We start from the raw sequence: 20128 nt of genomic DNA, 5'->3' as shown, positions 1-20128 counted from the left end.
ATAAACTGGAACAAGCTGAATATTCTCTCAAGAAGGCAAATGCAGTAGATGATGGGTTTGATATTCCTCTTAATCCAGACAAAGAGTGCTTGCTGTGCAGGCACAATCTGGGTGTAGTAAAAGAAGCTCAGCCAGACAGAGGAGGTCATACAAAGGTATAAATTGCAGTTTGACACCCATAATAAGACCTGGTCTTTCTTAGAGTTTAAAGGTTGGTGTTCAAAAAAGAAGCTCACCAGGATTGACACCGAGAAAGTAATTATACTGCTGATCAAGGACCACAGGAGGAACATCAGGGGTTGCTTGATCCTTTCCGCATGAAGTGGACGGGAAATGCAGAAGATGTAAAATAAATTCATCACGAGGTTGAGAAAAAGGGGAAGCCAATTAATCAGGACACATGTGTAAGTGTCCATCACCATTTGGCTTGTTGTTTCCATTCTCGTATCTTCTGTCCTTGTGGCGGCAGTGCAAGTGAGGCACTTTAACTCGTGCAGTGAAACAAATATGAGGTAGTTGCGTAATATGCAAATTATAATATGATAATAAATCATATTACTGTCCACTTTTTTCTCCATCCATCCATTCATTTTCTTTTGCAGAATTTCCAGTGATTGCAAAATTCAGTTTCTAAGCAGAAAACTTTACAGTTAGACAGAAAGTTGCAGCATTGAAAACAGTGACTGAAAAGTCAAACCCATGCAATAGTTATAACATGTTGTTATATCTATCGCTCTGGTCAAACCCAACCAGGACCATGTGAGGTTAAAGAGCCAACATCAAGTGAATTAAATGATACGTTTGGTGCCTGAGTGTGCAGTCTACATATGAATAGGAATAGGAATGTAATATAAAAACTGTAGACAAAGGAGGGGGTTTTATAGTGTTTAGTTCTATTGAGTAGGCTACGTAGAACAAACAAATAATGAGCAGAAGACAGATCATGAAGGTAACAAATAAGCACACACGCACATGTATATATATATAATATAAGAACCTTTTAATGCCCAAATTGTCAAATAAAAGGATTCATCAGAATAGTGTTTATGTGCACAAAGTATTTGTCAACAACTACAACTTCTTCAATGAATACATATTATGAGCTAACATCCGGTAGAACAAAACATTTTGAATTTAGTCACAAAACCATGCAATATGTAATATATCATGTCATTATGCATTGTGACTGAAACCTTTAAAAAGTTAAAGTAAGACAATCTAAACCATGACAGCAACATCAAACAAAGAACACAACAATTTTCTCAACAAGGTTAAGTCCATTCTCATTTTTTCATTTTGAAGAAGACACAGTAGTGCTGAAATGTTGGTCTGTTTGCACTTTTAAAGACTGCAGATTAAGCGCAGTGTCGCTCCCATTCTTTTCCCCCACTGAAGTCTGCTGCTGATGATCTGAGAAGGGCCTGATTCAGCTGTATGTTTCTAGAAGATGTGCTGAAAATCCATTTTTTATCCAGCTTCATTTTGTTTGTGTCAGTTCCAGAGTTCCCTCTCCCTATTGATCTCTTGACAAGGAGAGAGAACCTGTCAGGTTCAAGTCAAGGCATTTGCTTTACATGCAAATCAAAATATGAAAATAAATCTTATCAGTGCGAAATCACATAGAAATTATACACTCGTAACTTGTTGCTCCACATTTGTATTCTGTGTAGCCACTATTTGTACATTATGAATGTTTTTGATTTTACTGAGTTAACAAAATACACATTTGCTTTCAGAGGCACGCCAGTGATTTAAATTTGCACTTTTATAGAATTAGAGAAGTCAGAGGAAATGGATTGATGCTGTAGAGGATGAGATAGTCATTTCATCACCTTCCAAAAACGTTTAAGTCTTCATCACATCCTACGATACAACAAGAATGTTCACTTCACATGTCATCCAGACTAGTCAATATGTTGAAGCTGAGATAAACTCTGATGACGTTATCAGGGTCTATCTCGGTTTTAGACACAGAGATAGTTAACTTGCATTGTGCAATACAAAGTAGTTACATTTTCTAATTTCTTTAGTTGTCTGTCATCATTGCCAACATGCATGCACACAATCTGTTATGACCCATTATGAAGTTAACCTGCTCTGCCAGTGTTTTGCCGCTGGACGAAAGAGGGAATTGTATTTTTCTAAATCTGCCATAACCATAACGTTTGATAGAGGCAAACACCAAATAATCACAACGTCATGTTACCAGTAACAGTAACTATTTCATCTGACGTCATCTGGTTGGAGTGCAGTTTCATATCATTTGTCACCGTGGCTTCAACACCCAGTGTTTTAAGAGCCATCCAAACATCAGCTGCTCTTTTTCTGAACAAAGCCTGGCCGATGCCCAGGTTGACTGTGGTGCCAAATATGTACACTGAGGTGACAGTAAAGTGCACTCTATGTGTAAAGAAAAAGTCCGGCGAAAGTAGGTAGGTGAATGTATCTGTGAAATAGAAGGCGCCGTAAAGGAAGTAGAGCACTCCTTGTGAGATCCCAGCGAAGGTGACTCTTCTGTGACTTTTAATCCTCGGTGTGTGGAAGCTTCTGCCACTCTGCGTCATGTTCCTCATGTGTCTGAACAGGTAGCGGACTGTGCAAAAGCTAGAAACTGTCATGACACACAGACACACCAAAATATGCACTTTGGTGATGACTAAAGCAACTAGACTTGAAATATACAGGTCATGAAAGGCATCTTCAGTACCGTTAATGTAAGTAAAGTCTGTGGCTGTGAATACAATATTCATGATGCTATCCAACAAAACAAGCATCACATCAAAAACTAAAGCCACATAGATGAAAGGCCTGATGTTCTTCTTCAACCAGATTAAAACAACTTGCTTTTGAGGGACAATCTGCATGCAGTAGAAGAAGTTCAGCCAACTTGAACTCGTCATGCTACAATACGTAAAGAACAGCACAAACAGCCACGATAGCATTTGAGAGGTGTCTGCTTCAGGCGGCAGAAAATACGATAAAGGCAAACTAACACAATACATAATAGAGCACCAGACAAGATATTCCAGAAGTGTCTTCAAAGGCTGCTTGAGTCTTTGTTGCAATGGGAAGATCAGGCAACATGCATAGAAGATGTTTGCAGCGAGGCTGAGGAAGACAAGAGCACCGTTGATCCATAGAAAACACTTCTCATCAAGATTAAGGGATTGATGTTCCATTGGTGGTTTACAATTTAAAAAAGATATAATAGAAAAAAAAATCTGTGTCGTTATGCCTCTTTGTCTCTTCTTCACATGAGTCTTATAATATATATACAGGAAACCAGGGTAAATGGACCAGAACTGTTGTATATACATTATGTAAACAACTGTACCCACAAAGGAAAGAATCACTGAAGCATGTAAAGAACACATCCTCACGAGTAAAAAAAGAGACACACTAAAATTTGTTTGATCTACCTGCCAACATAACCTCTCTGTCCACCGGTCTCTTTAAAGCTCACAGCACGTTGTATCTTCTTAGTTTAATCCATATCCCTACTGTGTTGTTGTTCAACACTATGCTGGTACTTACTTTACTGAAACATACCTGTGTCATGTCTGTAAAAATATATATATTTGTAATTGTTTCTGAACTAAAACCACATGTATTTTCATAAAGAACTGTCAGTCCCAAAATTTGCCTACTCTGATGATGAAATAATTGGTCAAAAATAATAAAAAAAAAAAGGTTATGCCTCACAGTTCTGGCATGGTAACAGCTAGCTACATACAGAACACGAGATGGTAACACAGCCTGCATGTCATATGTAATGTAGTTTAATGCTGTTGGCTGATAGTTGTGTGAGGTCTGTATGCTGGTTACTGCTACAAATGTCTTTTGTGAGGTCACTGCGACTTTGACCCTTTCCCTTTGCCCACTTAAATCCTATCTATTTTGGGTCCCGGTGAACATCTGTGTCAAATTTGAAGATGGAGAATGGATTAGTGTTTTTCTCTTGAACACTCTCCAGCTGTGTGTAAAGGTGTCTGTTGATACTGTACAACTATAAAATCAACTTCTCTCATTTAAACATCAGCTTAGCTTCTTGTGACTGTATTTCATGTTTTACAAATTTGATTCCTCTTGTGCTATTTACTCTATCTTCTTTTTGATCACTACACACGGCACTAAAAATCATAAATAAACATCAATATAGCCATACTGTCAGTAATGTTTAAGAGGCATCAGATAGGTAGGGTAGTATAGACATGTGTTTACGTTTTCTCTCTGTCAGCTTTTCCATAGTATCCAAAGTATTCAAATGCAGTGGTGAGCCAAGTGTTACTTATGCAATGGTTATACATCAGCCTACAGGAAACCAACTTCAGTGGTCTACAGTTCATGTAAAAAAACTTCATCCACAAAGGAGGAAACTTGCTCAGAGAACATGTTTTGTTTTTGCACACATGCCTTCTCTTCATTTCTTGTATTTGGTAAACAGCCAGAAAACACCTGAGCGCTGCAGAAGAGACACAAAAGACTGGATGAATTAATATTTTAAGCAAATCCTCTTAAAACCACACTGTAACAACTAGAGTCGTGAGGTAATAGCAACCTAAGAATTATTCAACACATCCTCCAGTACCATAATGTCAAGCTCTACAGTATGTATTGGCTGTTATTTTGGATTTAATAGTAAAAAGATACGTTAAAATAAAATGTGAACAATACCTACTGAAGATGAATCTGTCCTACCATGTTCATAAATTCAGTCCAGCTTCATGTCATTTCAAAATACAGTTTGACACAATTGTATCTTGACTCAAGAGCAACAAATAAGCTTCTTCAGTAAATCCTAACAAATAGGATATCTTAAATGATAACTTCACATACCATCATTTTATAAGACTGAATTATCTCTATGACAACAGAGTAAAGTCTCCTTGGGGATTTATTCATGCTCTTTGTGAAACTACTGTGTTGTTGGTCAAGAATGTACATTAAAATAATAATCCCTCTGTTGTGTCTATAAATTTGTGTTAATCGTAAATTGTAAAAACTACTTTACCAAAAAAACATTATCATGGGAAATGCAATTTCTGCAACATGTACTGTAACACTTTTTCTACACAGTATTGATTGGATATTTCACAGTCTAACAATACAGTGTTGACAACAGATTAAAAAAAATGTAAAAAGAAGAAGAAAAAAAGGGTCCACAACAAAAAGCTGTGCAATATTTTTTTTATTTAAATAAGCACATCTGACTAAAACGCCAGAATCAACAGTTCATATAAACACATAGAAAATACTCATAAAAATAATACTCCGTGTCAGAAATAGCTAATTATGGTACATCTTTACATTCAAACATCAATCTGGTGTAGATAATTATTCCTCACACCTCACAAACACCAGTACTCAACATACACACACCTGCTCACTCACTCTCTCGCTTACACACACACACACACACACACACACACACACACACACACACACACACACACACACACACACACACACACACACACACACACACACACACACACACACACACACACACACACACACACACACACACACACACACACACACACACGCAGGCTCACGCACATACCCACTTAAAGCCACAGGTTTATCCCTCTAAAGTCTGTCAGTGTGTATGAGTGAGATATTCATGATGCTACATGTCAAAGATTTAGACATACAGGGAATAAATAAACATTGGTGTGAGATTACAAAGTTGTCCCTCTGTTTCTGCCGGTTTAAAATTGACCTTTGTGCAACCTTCAGTGGTTTGTTATGGTCAAATTTCCAAATCACAGCAGTGGCACGCACATATCCAGGTTCCAGCACTTCACGGACCATACAGTATCAAGGTTTTTGCATAGTCACACCTCACATGCAGTTTACATTACTGTTGTTTTCTTTGTATTTAAATGTTTCTCCACATTCAAGGCAGCTGGTATATCATTTCATGTCTGCAAATACCGAGGGTGAACTGGATCTTTTCTGCTCTCATCTATCGTTGTCCCTTAATGCACTGCAGTTTGTTTTTCAAGCTAATCTGCAATGCATCAGGCATGCTGTTTACTATAATGAATGATCAACCTTAAGCATAAGGTTCAAGTGCCTGCAAATGGTTGTTAATCAGCAACAGTGGAGCTAATGAGAATCAGCGGCTGCCTGGAAGGAGAGAGAAACACGCAACACCACACTGGCAATGTAAAGTACATGCGAGTTGTTGTTGTAAATTGAGTATATCATGCAAAAGTACTGAAACAGCCACAAAAGAAACACATTTTACTTGCAAAAATGCGTACTTCCGAAATGTGCCAGCCCACACAGACACACGCACACAGGAACACACTAACATTTACATGTGCATTAATGTGAAGCCCTGAATGCAGACGGTCAAATGGGCCATCAGCATTAACACTGTGACCATCATGACACATCCCAATTGTCAGCATAAGATGGAAAGTTTGTATATGTGCGTGTATGTGTGACTACATTTACATGCACAGCAATACTCTGGAGCAGAACAAGATCAGTCTTTGAATAAGACATTGCCATGGAAATAGCAGTTTCTGATCACTTCACACTTTGTTGTTGGAATAAGGTCAGATTTGGAGTAAGCAATAAGCGTACTGTGGTGTATTCCAATTTTTGTCGCATTACTGAGACATGTATACACCTCAATTGTACTAAATGTTCCTTCTGGAACTTTCACAGCATTTTTTGGCAGATGCCAACATCTTGATGAAGCATGCTCTGGTTTACTAGTGGGTGCAAACTAATAGAAACATGTCATTCTCAAAGAAGAGGTGTCATTTTTTAGGGAGAAACATTAGCTATGCTTAATGTTTTCGAAAAATTTATATTATCAAGTGATTGAATGGGCAGATACACTGCAGTAGGGACAACAAATGCGTCTGCGTCATAATGTCGGATGTTGCGTTGCTTCAACCACTTCTAGTGGTATTGCTATGCTTTTTCAGAATATGCTGATTGAACTTGTAAACAGGAATATTCCTGCAGCTGCTGTGCATATAAACACCTTGTTCAGAATATCACCTGAACCAGGATATGGACCTTCACTCGGATTATGGTGTGCACGCCAACATACTCTGTATGTGTTCGAGGTGGGCAGTTAGAAGTAGTCTCTTCTTCGTGAATCATCACTTGTGAAAGAGGGATTCCACTGGGCAGGGTAGATGCACGAGTGACGAGAGCCCGGCAGACCTGTGAACGGGTACAGGCCGTTTCTCTCCAGGTCGGAGTTACGCAAAGCAGGCTGAGGGAGAAGGCAGAGAAAGAGAAAAATAATTCATGTTAAATGAATACATTTTATCATGTAGTGATTTATCAGTTGTGTTTAACCACACAAAAACTAAACCCAGACTTGGGCGTGACAGTTATATGAGAGGTGCATTCTACTGTATGTCTCCTTACAGAGTAGTAAATATCAGTCATCTGCAGCAGGTTCTTGGTGCTGCCGTTCTCTTGCATCTCTATGGTCTCTCTGCCCCACTCCATGGATATGCGGTTGTTTTTGGGGAAGTCTGCATAAGGGGACATCTGCAGGTCTCCACTTTTGAAGATTATCTTGTTGATGTCATTCTTATCTTTCCTGAGAGAGCAAGAATTTAAACAAAGTTAACATTTTGCCACGGTTAACCAAAAAAACGTACTTCATTAAACCACGCATTATTAGAAAATTATTGTTTTATAGTGTGATAGCACTTAAATGGCTGTTAGTAATACTGTTTACACTCAGAGTATCAGCTGTCTTACTTGCAGCAGGTGACGATGAGAGCAATGATGAGGATGAGGAGCAGGGCGCCCCCTGCAGGTGACACCACCACTGCAATCAGCTTGTAAACTACAACATCAAAACATATAAGAATTTGATTTAGAAAACACATCTGAAGAACATGAAAGATAATTAATACTCCTTAATAATGACTGATTATGATTTTTCCAGTCACTTACAATTTCCACAGTTGAATCCACCAAATCCAAACATGCACCTGAAAAGAAGAAAAAGAACCTGCAATGAGACTGGGAACTCAAGTCTTTCAGTGGTAACTGATTAAAAAAACAACAACAGAATGATGATGAACTTACGGGACACAGGTGCCATTTTCCAGCTTGTAGCCATCCCCACATTCTGAAACAATAGAAAGAAAGTAGTTAGAAAACTTTAGGCGCTTTTTTTTCGTTATTTATTCCGTCAAATACATCTGTTTTATTATATTGTTCCCTTTGAATTATTTCTGCAGTTGGATTGTTTGATACCTAAGTGTCTCAGCAGAAGCAAAGACAGAGCTTACCTAGGCAGGACAAATCATCAGGATTGTGTTTGTAGTATCCTTGAAGACACTGGCAGTAAGCTGTGCCGTTGGTGTCTGTGCAGGTGGAGCGCTCCGTATCACACTGAGTCTTCTGAGCCACACACAGACTCTCCACTGGAACACAGTGTGTGGACACAGTTAAGCACAATGAAGGGAAACTGAGCCTAACACTGACAAGTGAACAACACTGACAAGTGACAAGGAAATCGTATGTGCATATGAGTATATGAGTGCATCCACATATTGCTACGAGTATGCATAGTAATATAGTACGAGTACATATGTTCATTGTTCTGTAACCTGAAAAAGGCTATAAATAAATTAAGTGCTTAGAAAAAATGGAAATACTAAACATTAGTTAATTCAACATTAGATCTAATCACAAAAAGCACAATCAATCAATCTACTGTAAACATGTAAATATTAACTATATTGTTTATTATTGAAGGGGTCTTGTTTCCTTCAATACTGTATGGGGGTTATTAGTATTTTTATATTCGAGTAATTCGAGTACTGCTATATCATTTCGAATGGGGGATTAAAAAACTATTTCTGATTCTGAATATTGCTTATTGTAGTATTTCATGGTGTTGCAGTTGTCCTTTGAAGCGTTTTGAAGTTTTGCAGCTTAAGCAGTGTAATATTTTTAATGTTTCATTCGTAATGATTTTTATAATACTTTGACAAATGTATCATGTATCTAAAACCTGCCTTCAAGTGGCTGTAAACATGTAGAAAAAGAAATGAGCACCAGTATGTTGATTACTTTGCAGCTAAGGCAAATGTATTTACCGTGATAAGTGAGCTGATAGCGCAGGGCCATTCGGCAGTGGGAGCTGCAGTTCCTGAGGAACATCTGGATGCTGTTGTTGACTTCTGCACTCGTCACATCGGTGGAGATAGAAAACATGCTGATGGCTAAGATATGAAACCCGTTCTCCTCTCTGTGGGGGAGGAGTTCAGAGTGTCAGTACGCTGTCAGTAGATCCATGTTGCAAAACTTAATCTTAAACATATCACCATCCCGATCCATATTTTTTTCATATAACCATGTTTTGCTTTTGTGATTTTGAAAATGCCTCAACTAAATCGTGGGAGAGTACAGAAACTGGAATAGTTTAGTGATTGCAAGAACGTACTTCTTACTCAGAGTAGAGTGGCTGTAACCTTGATAGACAGACAAGGAGGCGTTGAGCTGCAGAGAAGACAGGAAGAGAGTGTGGATCAGATATTATGTGTATACTGTAAGCTCACGAAATATTTCCTCAGACGTGGGCAGAGTAGACGGTGTGATGTGGGCCTCACACACTCACCAGCTGAATGATCTCTCTCTGGATCTCATGCATGATGGCACTCTTGAAGATAACAGAGTCATTCGGCGGCCTTTTCACACTGAACGTTCCCAGAAACGTCTTTGCTGTGGAGGAAAAAAAAATCAAAATGAGGCCAATGGGAAAACTCAACTAGAGAATTAGTTGTTAGTTATTAGTTGAGAATTAGTTTTAATTCTCGTGAGCACGATATCTCAGTAAAACCTTAAAGGACAAAGACTTCACAAAGACGAAAGAGAATTAACACATATCCCTATATACATATACAGTGCCGTGAAAAAGTGTGTGCCCCCTTCCTGATTACTTACTTTTTTTTGCATATTTGTCACACTTTAAACCAACACTAAGGAACTTTTCAACCTTCATAAAATATTTTCATAACTTTTGTGATGATACATCGACTTACAACAAGTTGAATGACACCTCTGTCATGGCCTGAGGGGGTCTGTATCTCTTTCTCTGGCACTAAGCAGCTTTGAGGAGCATGGTAGGAACCCTGCTCTCACGCTAGTGTTCATGGGAAATGGAGTCTTCCTTCACTTTCACTTTTGCGAGTCACAACAAGGAGGGAACAGGCAAAACAGCACTTTAGCAATGGATTATGTTTGTGTTTTCACTTTGAAATGATCCACTGGAAACAGAAACTTAGTTTTGATGTCTTTTGTTAATTTTAATGCAGGATATTTCACGCTAGTGTTCATGGGAAATGGAGTCTTCCTTCAGGCAAAACACTACCGCTTTGGTCCACAGGCGCCGCCAAACTCAACCAAAACTGAAAGTTCTTTAGTACTGCTTTAATGTTTAAGATCATCAAACAAATTTTATAATTACACAAAGTAAATATAAAATGCAGTTTTTAAATGATGATTTTGTTTATTAAGGAGAAAAAAGCTGTCCAAACCTAGCTGGCCCTGTGTGGAAAAAGTAATAATGATTGTTAAATCATGAACTAACTGTGATAAACCAAATTCTTTGGAAAGCTGAGTTCAATTCAGCATCCACACCCAGGCGTGAACACTGCCAGACCTGGCCAAACAAGAAACCACTTCAATAGCAGCTGTCTGACAAAGTGAAGTAGGCTGAGAGACCTCAAAAAACAACACATCACGCTGTGATCTCAAGAAATTCAAGAAAAGATGAAAAAACAAAATCACTGACATCTATCAGTCTGGAAAGTGTTACAAAGCCATTTCTAAAGCTTTGGGACTCCAGCAAACCACAGTGAGAGCATTTAAGTGTGACACATATGCAAAAAAGTAAGAAATCAGGAAGGGGACAAATACGTTTTCACGGCACTGCATATATACTGTATACATGTACAGGAATCTAACCTCTTGTGCAGGTGCGTCCGTCCTCAAGGTCGAAGCCCAGTGGACATTCACAGCTGAAGGAGCCATGGGTGTTGACGCACCTGGAGCCTTGTGGGCAGGGGTCCCTCTCACACTCATCCAGATCTGGACACACAGTAAATAAAGTTATTACAAAATCCCTCAATTAAATAAGATGTATTTTTTTTGGAAATGTTGATGCTTTCATCCATTGAAAGACTTGAGGCTGAGGAGCATGTTGACAGTGCTGTTATCAAACACAATCTCACCCTGGTTGCAGTTGGGCCCTGTCCATGCCTGCTGACAGTGACAGTCGTACTCAGGCCCCTCAGAGCTGTTACACATCCCACCGTTCATACAAGGGTTGGACACACAGGGGTTTCCTGGAGCTGAGACAGGACAGAGCATGCATTTTACCATAAAACCTTGAATAAAGGTAAGTGGTTTCTCACTAGCATTCATCATATCTTCTCAATCTCCTGATGTAAAGTTTCATTAGGTCAATATGCAAATCTGATCAAATTTTAGTGTTTTAATTTCTGTCATATTGATTTCTGGTATGTCCCCGTTCTCGTGAGCACGATATCGCAGTAAAACCTTGAAGGAATTTCTACAAATACAGAACTAAAAGGACTGATTACATTTGGAGGTCAAAGGTCAAGGTCAAATGTTCATCTGAACCCAACTGGTTAAATTTAAAGGTCAAGGCCATGGCGACCTCATGGTTTAAAACATAATTCAACATAATTTAGGTCTTGTGAACGCCCTATCTCCAAAACTCCTCAAGGAAATTCCTTCAACTTTAGCACAACAATTAACTTGGACTTCAGGATGAACTGATTAAACTTTGGTTGTCAGTGGTCAAAGTCAAAGTGAGCTCAGAAAACACTTTTTAGCCATTAGTCAAAACACATTGCAGTTATGACAAAATTTCACACACATCATTAAAATGTTGTATGGTTTTGACTGAACAGCGACAAAACAAAAAACTTGATTGAGTAAAAGAAAATGAAATATTATTATTATTATTATTATTATTATTATTATTATTATTATTATTATTATTATTATTATTATTATTATTATTATTAATTGAGTTGTTACATCTGTGTAAAGGAAAAATTCTCAATAAAAATTGTGGAGAATTTTTTTTTTATGATTTTGGATGTGTATAGAAATGACAACTCTTTAGTTTTGCTCTAGTAAACACCCTCTGTCTTGTACTGTCGGTCTCTGTCAGTAAAATAAATTCTATAAAGTCACAGCACATGAACATATTAAACTACATTTACCTCTAACAGATAAAGGAAGGTACGAGACACATTCTTGTTTTGAAATTCACACGTCGGAAAGTTTAATGTGCATTGAAACAAAAGTGAAAACTCACGTGGTAGCGGTGTCGGAGCCATAGTGGGCTGGATGTCAGTGGGTGATGTTGTCACCACCAGCTCTGTAGTTCCCCTTTCTGTCTGTTTCCCAGTCGTGTGGAGAATCTCTGTACTCCTGGTCGGGGTGCTGGGGGTGTAGGTGGTGGTGACGTCATGGCTGTCCGCCCCCAGAGTGCCTGTTGTTTCTATCTGCATGGTGGTGACCTTTGTGGGGGTTGCGATATGAGTCGAGGACCCCTGGGTTCGGTCTGATGCTGCACGGTGGGTCGGGCGCGCCGCGGACGTCTGCAGGGCCGGAGTGGAGGCCGTGGTGGTGGGAGGTGCAGTGTAGGGGACGGTGGGCTCGGTGTGTAACTCTGAAGTGAAGCTGCTGGTGGTGCTGCTGAAGCGAGGGGCTGAGGTTACAGGTGGAGGAGGAGGGGTTGTTGTGGTGGTGGAGGTGGAGGATTTGAAAGTGTCTTCCTCTGTCATCTGTGATCTGCTGAAGAGGAAGTAAATCAGTCAAGCCTTTGAAGAACTGAGAGGAGTATGTAAGAAGGGTCTTCATTAATTAAGGGGTGGGACTCTTTGACTATCTCACGATTCGATTTGATTCGATTCGATTCTGATTTTTGGGGCTACGATTCGATTCAAAATCGATTTTCGATTCAAAACAATTTGATTCATAATGATTTCTGCTTCAGTCTATCGGTGTGCAAAGGGTCCTCATGATCTACTCCAGTCTGCTTGGCAAGACAGAATGACTGAAGGGTCTTTTTCACATTTATTGAGTTTTAAACATTTATCCATGCTTAGATGGAATTGTTGAAACTGTTGCATAAAGGCAATATCACATATTGCTTAAGTAACAAAATTAAAAGTGCCTCTTTATTAAAAAGAATAGTGCAGTTAAACATGCTGCCTTTTAAATTCTAAGGAAATGGAGGCCGACAGCCAGCAGATTTGTTTCATTTTTATTTTATATCGATTCTGAATTGTATTAAATGAGAATTGCGATTCTTATGTGAATCGATTTTTGGCACACCCCTAGTCTTCATCTCTACAACACTGATCAGTTCATCTCAGGACTGATATGACAACTTTATTGATCACCCAGCTCACTGATAGCACTGATGGAAGCTTATAGACGTGCATTTCTTAAAGCTTTCATAGAGCTGAGCTTCTTTGTCAAAAGGACATTTTCTACGGTATCGACAAATCCATCTCTCAATCTTACACTGAACCATCAATTTAATAATTAATCAAATGCAGAGTTTAAATAATAATCTTTTTCTCATCATCTCATTCATTATTATTGTTTTGTATTATTCATTCATGTAGTATGTATTTTCCTTCTTTATATTTACTGTTTAATCACTTAGTTTTCTACTTATTTTTCATCATTGTTTAATTATTTCCTATGTTCTTGTTTTTAACCTTTTGAATATGTGGGTGATGTTTTTATGTAAGCCCTTTTGGGTTTCATACCTCTTTGCTCATGATGATTGTCCATGCTGTTTTAAATGATATGTATGTGCAAAAAAAAAATCCAACATACCTGTCTGTTGCAGGAACAGGGGTGGTGGTGAGGAACAGCTCAGTAACCAGCAAAGGAGTGTCCGTCAGAGGCTCGTCCATTTCAGATGTATTGCTGCTGACCGTAGGGGGCGCTGCAGTCAGACCGAACCCTGTGCTCTGTCCTCCGGTCTGGGTCGACAATCCCTCTGTGCCCTTCTGGTTCTGAGTGCTGGAGCTGTGGCCTGCAGAGGAGGCCTCGGTGGAGGTTCCCACACTAGAATCCGTCTCCACATCTGTGCCTGAGACGTCGGTAGGACCTCCTGCGGCCGAAGTGACAGGAGGCGTTGAAGAAACCGTCGCTTCGGATCGGTCGGTGCTGAGTTCCGTCACTCTGAGAGGCGGCGTGGAGTCGGACGTCTCCTCGGACTCTGAGGTATGTTGATGCTGGGTGCCGTTCGGTGGTCCGGTTGAACTCTGGGTTTCTCTGGACTTTTCCCCTGGACTCCCAGTCTCTGGAAACATCCCTTTAAAGGAGTGGGTCATGTGCTGGTCTGTCGTCTCCCTGCTGTCGGTCCTTGTGGATGGAGCGGTGTGGGTGTAGTCCTCGGTCCCTGGAGCGCTAGCGGGGACGCCCCGGGTAGAGGGAGGCTGGTGGGAGTTGGACTCCTCTGTGAAGGCGGAGGAGGTGCTGTTGCTGGAGGAGGAGGAGGAGGAGGAGGAGGAGGAGGAGGAGGAGGAGGAGGTGACGGACAGCAGGGTCCTCTCCCCCGCTCGGCTGATGGTGGTGGAGGTGTAGGTGCTGTCGGTGTGAACGTCTGTCTGCGACGCCAAGGCTGTGGTGTCTCCCTGCCACAGAGTGGTGTCTGGGCTGTCCTGGGGCATCCGGCCGTCCTCCGTCAACGTCCACGACCTGGTCTCCCAGGAGACGGACTGGGACATGTCTGGCGCCTGATCTGTGCTGCCAGACCCCTCCCACTTCCTGCTGCTGCTACTGGTACTGCTACTAGTACTGCTACTAGTACTGGCACTGGTACTACTGCCGATACTGCTGCTGCTGCTGCCAGTACTGGCACTAGTACTGCTATCAGTACTACTACTACTGCTGCTGCTGCTGCTTGTACTGGCATTAGTACTGCTTCTGGTACTATTACTATTAGTACTGCTGCTGCTGCTGCCGCCATTACTGGCACTAGTACTGCTATCAGAACTACTACTACTACTACTATTACTACTGCCGCTACTGCTGCTGCTGCTAGTACTGGCACTAGTTCTACTATCGGTACTACTACTACTCCTGCTGCTACTACTACTACTACTACTGCTGCTGCTGCTGCTGCTGCTGCTGCTTGTACTGGCATTAGTACTACTTCTTGTAATACTACTATTAGTACTGCCGCTACTGCTACTGCTGCTGCTGCCAATACCGGCACTAGTACTGCTATCAGTACTACTGCTGGTACTGGTAGTGGTACTGGTACTGGCCTCAGTGGTGGCTACAACAAGTGTGGAGATGAGCGGCTCAGTTGACAGACTGCTGGTCTCTAGTGATCCACTGCTCGTTTGTGTGGAGGTTTGTGTCTGCTCAGTGTCTGTGGAAAAAGAAGATAACAAATAATATGATTAGTTACTAAAAGCTCGAACAACTGTGAGGCCAGAAATGAGACAATTTGTTGACACACCATCATTTAAAGACTGTATATTGGTATATTTGGCCTCAGATTCTCAAATGGTGGTGATGGTTTGATGGTTGAATGAATCATGCTGCTTAAAGGCATGCTTGTTCCAAATCACAAAACTGTACAACATTAATTGTACTTCAGCTCCACCATGCTGTGGCCACCAGAGGGGGCTGACACCAGACTGAGCGGCCTGTTGTTCAGCCTGCAGAAAACTGTGAAGATGCTGGAAGAAGTGCAGCAGCTTGCAGCAGGGGCAATAATTTTGGGTGGAGAACAACTGGCAGCCGGGCCGCCGGTCTACTCTAACAAAGGCTTGAAGTCCTAAATATGGTGGTGACGGCCTCCGCTGGGAATCAGCCCATTTCCTTCCTAAAGCTGAGTGAGCACAAGGCACTGGCAGAAAACTGTCACCATGGATCTAGGCGTGTATTCACGTTCATTGTTTGTAGAGTTTTTTTTTAGTCTGGCTCAAAATCGTTGTCATATTAAGTTAACTAATGACGACAGAAGACTGTTGCTTTAAAAATGTTAGGGGTACTTTGTCTTTGTCGTTGCTCATTAACCTAAATCTTTAGCCTTGGGTTTAATTATTTTTAACACATTATGTTGAACTGCATTGGTTCTTTTTTGCTCACTTAGGAGGAGAGGAACATATTGTAAAGGCAACACTGATATTAAATAACTGTTGTAATTGATTATGTTAAATGTCTTTGAGGATTGTTGCCTGTATACACTTCCAGAATATGTAGCATTAGCCAATTTAGGTCCAGCATTCACACTTTTTTTTTATGTCTCTGTATTGGTCTCCACCAAATCTTTAGTAAAATATCAGACTTTTTTGTTGCTACATGTTGGACTGTGTAGCAGCAGTAGCAAAGGTGTGGCTGTAAAAACCAAAACAATGAGCTGAAACTCTTTGGAGCTGAGGGAGCTGCAGAATAAAGAATTATTAGTTTGATGACAGTTACAGTATCGGCAGATTCCTCACTACAAGCATTTCATTTGAAGTCAAATACATAGCTGACATTAAGATTAAGTAAGTACAACAGTCTGGTCTGTCAAGTCAAGTCTGCTTGTGTGAGTTATTATATTCTTTTTCCAACCTAAAGGTTTTTTTTCCCTGTCTGACAGCCTGCTAACTGGCCAGTGTCCAGCAGGAGAGGACTAGAACAACAACACCACTCTGTGGACGAGCGTCGGCACTGGACAGCATCCTGACGGCCAACACACAGCGACCAGCGGCCACCGTCCAAAAAAACCCAATAGAGGGAAGAGTTCAAGTGCATAACAGCACATCCACTGGGGAGTCTATGGGGAGAACTGGGCCACCAGACAAAGATTTTTCTCTCTCACTTCCTCTGCATGTGTCTCTCTCATTATTTCATTTTCTCTCTCTGGATCCAGTCCGGGCAGCAAAAAACTCAGACTGGAACGTGGTGTTGGCAACAAGTTGAAGGACACTCCCAGATTCTGTGCTGTTTATCGCTCTGCTCTCAACTGTTAACACAGTTGTCACTGCGGGTCTCCACATCTGTTGTACGTGAGAAACACTGTGGCTTGCATATTGATTTGGGTCTATGCAGCATGCTCAGCATAATAATGAGCAACGGCATGACGCAGCAGTGTTGTGAATAGATGGGGTTGATATTTTACAGTTGACAGGCCAAATAGGTCATTTGTTCCTAAAGGACTTTTATCATAGTCGGCTACCAAATGCTATACTGGGATTGAGATCCGCTGTTCGGTTTGTTGGTCTTTCACCAGACTGCGACCTGAATAGCTGGATGGGGACAGGAAAGCTGAATCACTGTGATATCAGGGTGAGGAAAGTGAATCATTTTCCTATATCGCTCCTCTGCAGCAGCATCTATGCCTTTAAGCAGAACGCTGGGGCCTCACATTGTTTCAGTGGACTTGTGGTTGGGCAGCTCCCAGAGTGACTGTGCGTTAACTGTATGAATTAAACAGGGTGTTGAAGGAAATGACAGAAAACTAGTCAAGCCCAATGCCCAGAAACCTGCCCAAAAGAATAAAAGTGCTCATTTACACTCCTGTTTGACTTCTATAATTAGACTGTAGTTCAAGGGTAAGGTGTGCTTTTACGAAAGAGAGGCCAAACAAGACCAGGAAGTGTAATTTACATGATCACTTTAATGAATTAGTGTTGCTAAGTCGGGGACATTTTAAATTCTCCATATTTAGTAACTTTTTCACACCATTTTTGTAGTATTTATTGCAAGTCAATGGTATCATGCTGACCATTAGTTGAACAGTAGCTTGTGAATAGTAATAACAGTGATGGTACATTAACAAGAGTCATAAAACTGTCTTGAAAAACTCAAAAGTTCTAAAATATCGAGACAGAGTCACTGAGTGCATGATCTCAATAACTCTCCTAAAAGGTACATCAGTTAAATCCTTCTATTCCTCTAAGGCTTTCTTTTAATTGGTTAAAACTCATACCGCTGTGGTGTTGGGACATAATGAGAGACGTTTGCCTGAAACCACTGTGAGGCGGTATCTGTGAATATGGCTTTGACTTTAAACAAGTGAAAAGCTTGCCAGCTGCAGTTTGATGGTTGATATTGGACATTGTGCACAGGGAGCTGGGCCTTAAAAACTCTTCAATCTAAAGCCAAGGAGCCGTGAGGGGAAAATGTGTGTGAGGTTCAGATGTGGTTTCCCTCGTTCCTGTGCACTAAATGCACTAAAATAGTTCAGCTGCAGGTTTGTGTGTGTGTGTGTGTGTAGCAGCATCTATTAACTCGAGTGTCTCTGACATGTCTGCTTCTCTTCATGCACAACTTCATGTTTATGACTGGTATCATTATCAAAAAAAGCATCATGGCAGGAACAGTTTCTTTTTCTTTTTTTTATTATTTAACCTTTATTTAACCAGGCAAAAATCATTATCCACAGGTGCTCAGGTGTGTGAAACTGCCCCCCCACCTGTAAAAAAGACCTCCCGGGCCGGGGTCCTAACAGCACTCTATGATGAACACTACAGTCACTTTTTATTGTTAATTATTTTATTGTGGATGCTTCATGTTTTTACACTGCCATGAGTTATTTATTATGTTATTATTTTTTTTTTTTTATATTATTATATTAGAGATTATTAGAGTTCACTCTACTGTCCCATGTGCTGCACATGTAGTAACACTGCTGGGGCTCCGCAAACTTTTTTCAACACCTGCACAAGCTGCTAAACAAACATCACAACTATCTGTGAGAACAGTGGTTATCTCGTTTGAGCAGGAAACAACTAAAGAGAGGTGAGATTTGATATTTAGGGTTACAGTCATGGGTGGGTCTCTGAGTGATTATTCATTTCATCAAACTACGTGAATGGTTCTAAGCTGAAGAACTGATGAGCACCATGTTAAAATGGTATTGTCTTTCATCAGTTTGAAATGGTGGGAAAATCTAAGTAAACTCTCCTTAGGCAGGTTTTTTCCCCTATATCTCAACACACATGATCAACCTGAAAGTCCTTTCTTGTTGGAAAATTTGTCAGACACAAATTTTTCTGCTCCTTCCTGAGTTCTCTTTTTCAGGTTTGAAGGTTGAAACGAAACCATCTGAATACAGTATAATATAATATAATATAATATGTGCATTTTCTCCTCTTACCCACAATGTATCAAGCAAAGTGATTTAGAAAATCATGACAGTATTTAAAAGAGACAAATGCACTTGTTTCATGACACCCTGTCTATGGATGCACATGATCTGAATTCATTTTGACGTGCAGTCCACAACAGGATGTGTTGTTAACCTGTAACTAAGAGCTGATGCTTATCGCACACTAAAAGTTAAGACATAATATCAAATGAATAACAAATGATCATTAATGAGCTCTACTGTTATATTATGGTGTATTACCAGGTTCCAACTCTTTCAACAGGTTCACGTGCGTGCAGCTCTAGTACCTTATTTCCAATTTCCAATTGTTTAAATTGGAAATGCAATCTCACACAGTAAATCCATATTGTCTGTAGGTTACACTTGCCCCGCAGGCTCAGTGACAGTGATCTTACCGAAGTTCCCGGCAGAAGGAGAAGGAGAAGCAGCAGCAGCAGCAGCAGCAGCAGCAGCAGCAGTAGTGTGCGTCTCAGCAGAGTGTGTGAGCAGGAGGTTCCTCTGTGATGGTGATAAACTCTCGCTGGAGTATGAAGTTGCAGTTGCATTGTTTTCCACACTGCTGAGTTCATCTGAGGCGGTTGAATAATGAAATCCTGCCGTGCTGGGGTCTGAGCTGGTGTTACTGGGGGTCCCTGCCCCGAGGCCCCCCGGCAGACCCAACAGGAGGACCGACAGAGACAGCCCGAGGGCATGATTCAAAAACCACGTTTCCATGATTCTCAAGACCCCAAAACGGTCGCCGATAGTTTCCGTAAAGTCGAGTGAATGCCGGGGAGGTCTCCCGGGGACACCATGGGAGTAGCGCTGCAGCTTTTAGTGGAGTTTGATAAGAAATAAATAAATCCTGGTAGAGGTCCGGAGGAGAACCGCTGCTCGGACGGCGGGGAACGGAAGATAACAGAGGAGAGGGAGCAGCCTGTTATCACGGCGGAGGAGCAGCAGCTCCTCCCCCCCCGT

The 20128-nt window shown here is 40.8% G+C and overlaps 1 protein-coding gene across 2 annotated transcripts; it reads right to left on the bottom strand.

The window, feature by feature from the left end:
- Positions 1–5178: 5178 nt before the first annotated feature.
- On the bottom strand, positions 5179–20100 carry heg1 (heart development protein with EGF-like domains 1). Of its 2 annotated transcripts, none has more exons than XM_083997197.1 (14): positions 19567–20100; positions 13888–15436; positions 12350–12831; positions 11232–11351; positions 10966–11088; positions 9617–9720; positions 9443–9498; positions 9096–9247; positions 8283–8417; positions 8077–8119; positions 7942–7979; positions 7744–7831; positions 7402–7579; positions 5179–7243 (listed from the first exon to the last, which is right to left on the bottom strand). In XM_083997197.1, exons 1-14 carry the CDS (start codon positions 19883–19885, stop codon positions 7100–7102), a joined length of 3531 nt encoding a protein of 1176 aa, XP_083853323.1. In that variant the 5' UTR covers positions 19886–20100; the 3' UTR covers positions 5179–7099. The 2 variants fall into 2 exon arrangements, with proteins under 2 accessions (XP_083853323.1, XP_083853324.1); XM_083997198.1 differs by having other exon boundaries at positions 12350–12828.
- Positions 20101–20128: the final 28 nt, after the last annotated feature.

Source organism: Trachurus trachurus, assembly GCF_905171665.1.
Source record: "Trachurus trachurus genome assembly, chromosome: 21".
NCBI classification, from domain to species: domain Eukaryota; kingdom Metazoa; phylum Chordata; class Actinopteri; order Carangiformes; family Carangidae; genus Trachurus; species Trachurus trachurus.
This window is presented reverse-complemented; position numbering and strand designations above follow the sequence as displayed.